The 2,369-nt window shown below is 47.0% G+C and overlaps 1 protein-coding gene across 1 annotated transcript in view; it reads left to right on the top strand.

Annotated features, from left to right (window-relative positions):
* Positions 1-2,369, top strand: part of LOC107105776 (dipeptidase 2-like) — a 62,085-nt gene that overhangs the window by 8,566 nt on the left and 51,150 nt on the right. Inside the window, exon 2 of the mRNA XM_015405800.1 lies at positions 1,125-1,254. Within this exon, the coding sequence (XP_015261286.1) occupies positions 1,125-1,254 (130 nt within the window). The remainder of the gene's footprint in view (positions 1-1,124; positions 1,255-2,369) is intronic.

Raw genomic sequence — 2,369 nt, 5'->3', positions numbered from 1 at the left:
GAGTCTGGAGGGGGTGGGGTTTGGGGAGGGACCTAAGAGAAGGATCACACTATAGAGTCCACCCTTCAAAGCAGCCATTTCCTCTAGGTGAACAGATCTGTGTTGTCTGGAGATCTGTTGTGATTCCAGGGATCTCCAGGTCCCACCTGGTAGTGGGCAACAATACTGCCTCCCAGTCTGAGGTTGCCAACAAGCAACTGATATTAAAGGGACGGGTTTAAAAGTTGGTAGCCCCCTCTTGGTCTCCTCCTCACCCTCTTCATCCTTCCCAAAGGAAACTAGCCCAGTAGCTGTGGGAGCTCTGCTGGAACAAGGTACCTTCCTGGGTCTGTGCATCCTTTGTGCCAGGTCAACACATTTCTGTTCACCCAAGTTTTTAATTAAGAGGCTGATCTTTTAATGCCATTTGAGTGTTCTTTTAGTCTGAAAATTGTTATTTCAGACTGCTCAGTGGTCTACATTTTTGTGTTGTGGGTGGGTTTTTCATGCTGGATTTTAAATGATAACTATTGAGAGCCAGTTTGGTGTCGTGGTTAGGAGCGTGGACTCTGAACTTGGAGAACCGGCTTTGATTTCCCACTCCTCCACATACCGTTGTTGGTGTGGCCGTGGGTCAGTTATAAATTCTTTCAGAACTGTTCTCTCAAGGGCAGTTCTTGAGAGAGCTCTCTCAGCCCCACCTACCTCACAGGGTGTCTGTTGTGGGGAGGGGAAAGGAAAGGGATTGTCAGCCGCTCTGAGATTCTTTTGGGTAGTGAAGGGCAAGGTATAAATCCAATCTCTTCTTCTTCACATTTTTAATCTTTGCTTTTATTATGTTTTATTTTGTAAGGTGCCTCAGGTATGTTTCCTGAAGAAGTGGCTTTAAAATGTCCTAAAAAGAAACAATTGGTTTCCCACACACTTTAATTAGGTTTTTGTTGACTCCTAGGCTTGTCTTTTACTGTTGTTTTATGTATATCAGAGATCTTTTAAAAGACTTTTTTTAAATCATGAAGAGCTCTTGTGATTTTATTTTCCGTTTATACATAACTTGCCAAGAGGGCTATTTACTACAGAAAGTCTGGCTGTACATTTCTCAAATAAATAGCAGAAAATTACTTTTCATTCCCCCCACACTCCAGTTTTGGTCCGTGTTTGCCTTCTGCGGTGCTCAGAACAAAGATGCTGTACGTCTAACCTTGGAGCAGATTGACGTCATCCAGCGGATGTGCAAAACCTATGACGAATTTGAGATGACGACATCGTCCCAAGGTAGCCAGTCCTGATCACTCATTATATTCATGGTGCTTTTAGAGTAATGAGATGCAAAGGCCTATTTCTAGGTAGACAGATGCTCAGAAAAAAGGTTGTTTATTATCTGACTCAATTAAATTTGCTACTTCTCACACATCTTTGTTGTGCCTGCAGAGAAGATGAAGGCTGATTCCACATGGTCAACACAGTCGACCATCAGCTACTGTTCCACCACCTCGCCAACATCGGGGTTCAGGGATTGACCTTGTAGTGGCTTGCCTCCTTTCTCCAAGGTTGGGGACAAAGGGTGGCACTGGGGAATCAACTATCCCAGAGGCACCCACTGAATTGTGGAGTGCCTCAAGGGGCATTGTTGTCCGTGATGCTTTTTAACATCTACATGCGCCCCCTTGCCCAGATTGCCCAGAGGCATGGGCAGGGATGTCACCAGTATACGGATGACACCCAGCTCTATCTGCTGTTGGGCGGTCAGTCCGACACCAAACCAGAAGATCTAGTCTGGGAGTTACAAGTTGTGGCTTAGGCTGAGTCAGCTGAAATTGAATTCAACGAAGACGAAGGTCCTTTGCCCGAGTCGGGGCAGTTTGAGGGTAGGGATCCTGCTTCCGACCTTCAATGGGGTACCTTTGGTGTCCACACTGGAGGTAGCAGCCATTGTCAAACCAGCCTTTTATCATCTTCAGCTGATCAAGCAGTTGGTCCCCTTCCTCGAATGCAATGACTTGACAACAGTGATCCATGCAATGGTCACCTTGAGACTGGACTACTGTAATGCTCTCTATATGGGGCTGCCCTTGTCTCAAATCCAGAAGCTGCAGGTGGTGCAAAATGCTGTGGCCAGGCTGTTGATGGGACTCCCAGTCCGGGAGCACATCCAGCCTGTGCTAAAGGCACTGCACTGGCTGCCAATAGCATACTGAATTCATTTCAAGGTGCCGGTTCTTACCTTTAAAGCCCTTTATGGTCAGGGGCCTACATACCTGAGGGACCACCTTTCTCCACATATTTCCCAGAGAACACTGCGTTCAGGGGCCCAGAACCAAGTGGCCCTCCTGAGTCTTAAGGAGGCCAGGCTGTCGACAACCAGGGCCAGTGCTTTTTCGGTGGTGGCT

This window comes from Gekko japonicus, unplaced genomic scaffold (assembly GCF_001447785.1).
Source record: "Gekko japonicus isolate JY-2015 unplaced genomic scaffold, Gekko_japonicus_V1.1 scaffold144, whole genome shotgun sequence".
In the NCBI taxonomy this organism is placed as follows: domain Eukaryota; kingdom Metazoa; phylum Chordata; class Lepidosauria; order Squamata; family Gekkonidae; genus Gekko; species Gekko japonicus.
Note: the sequence above shows the minus strand (reverse complement) of the source record. Positions and strands in the feature narration are given on the sequence as shown.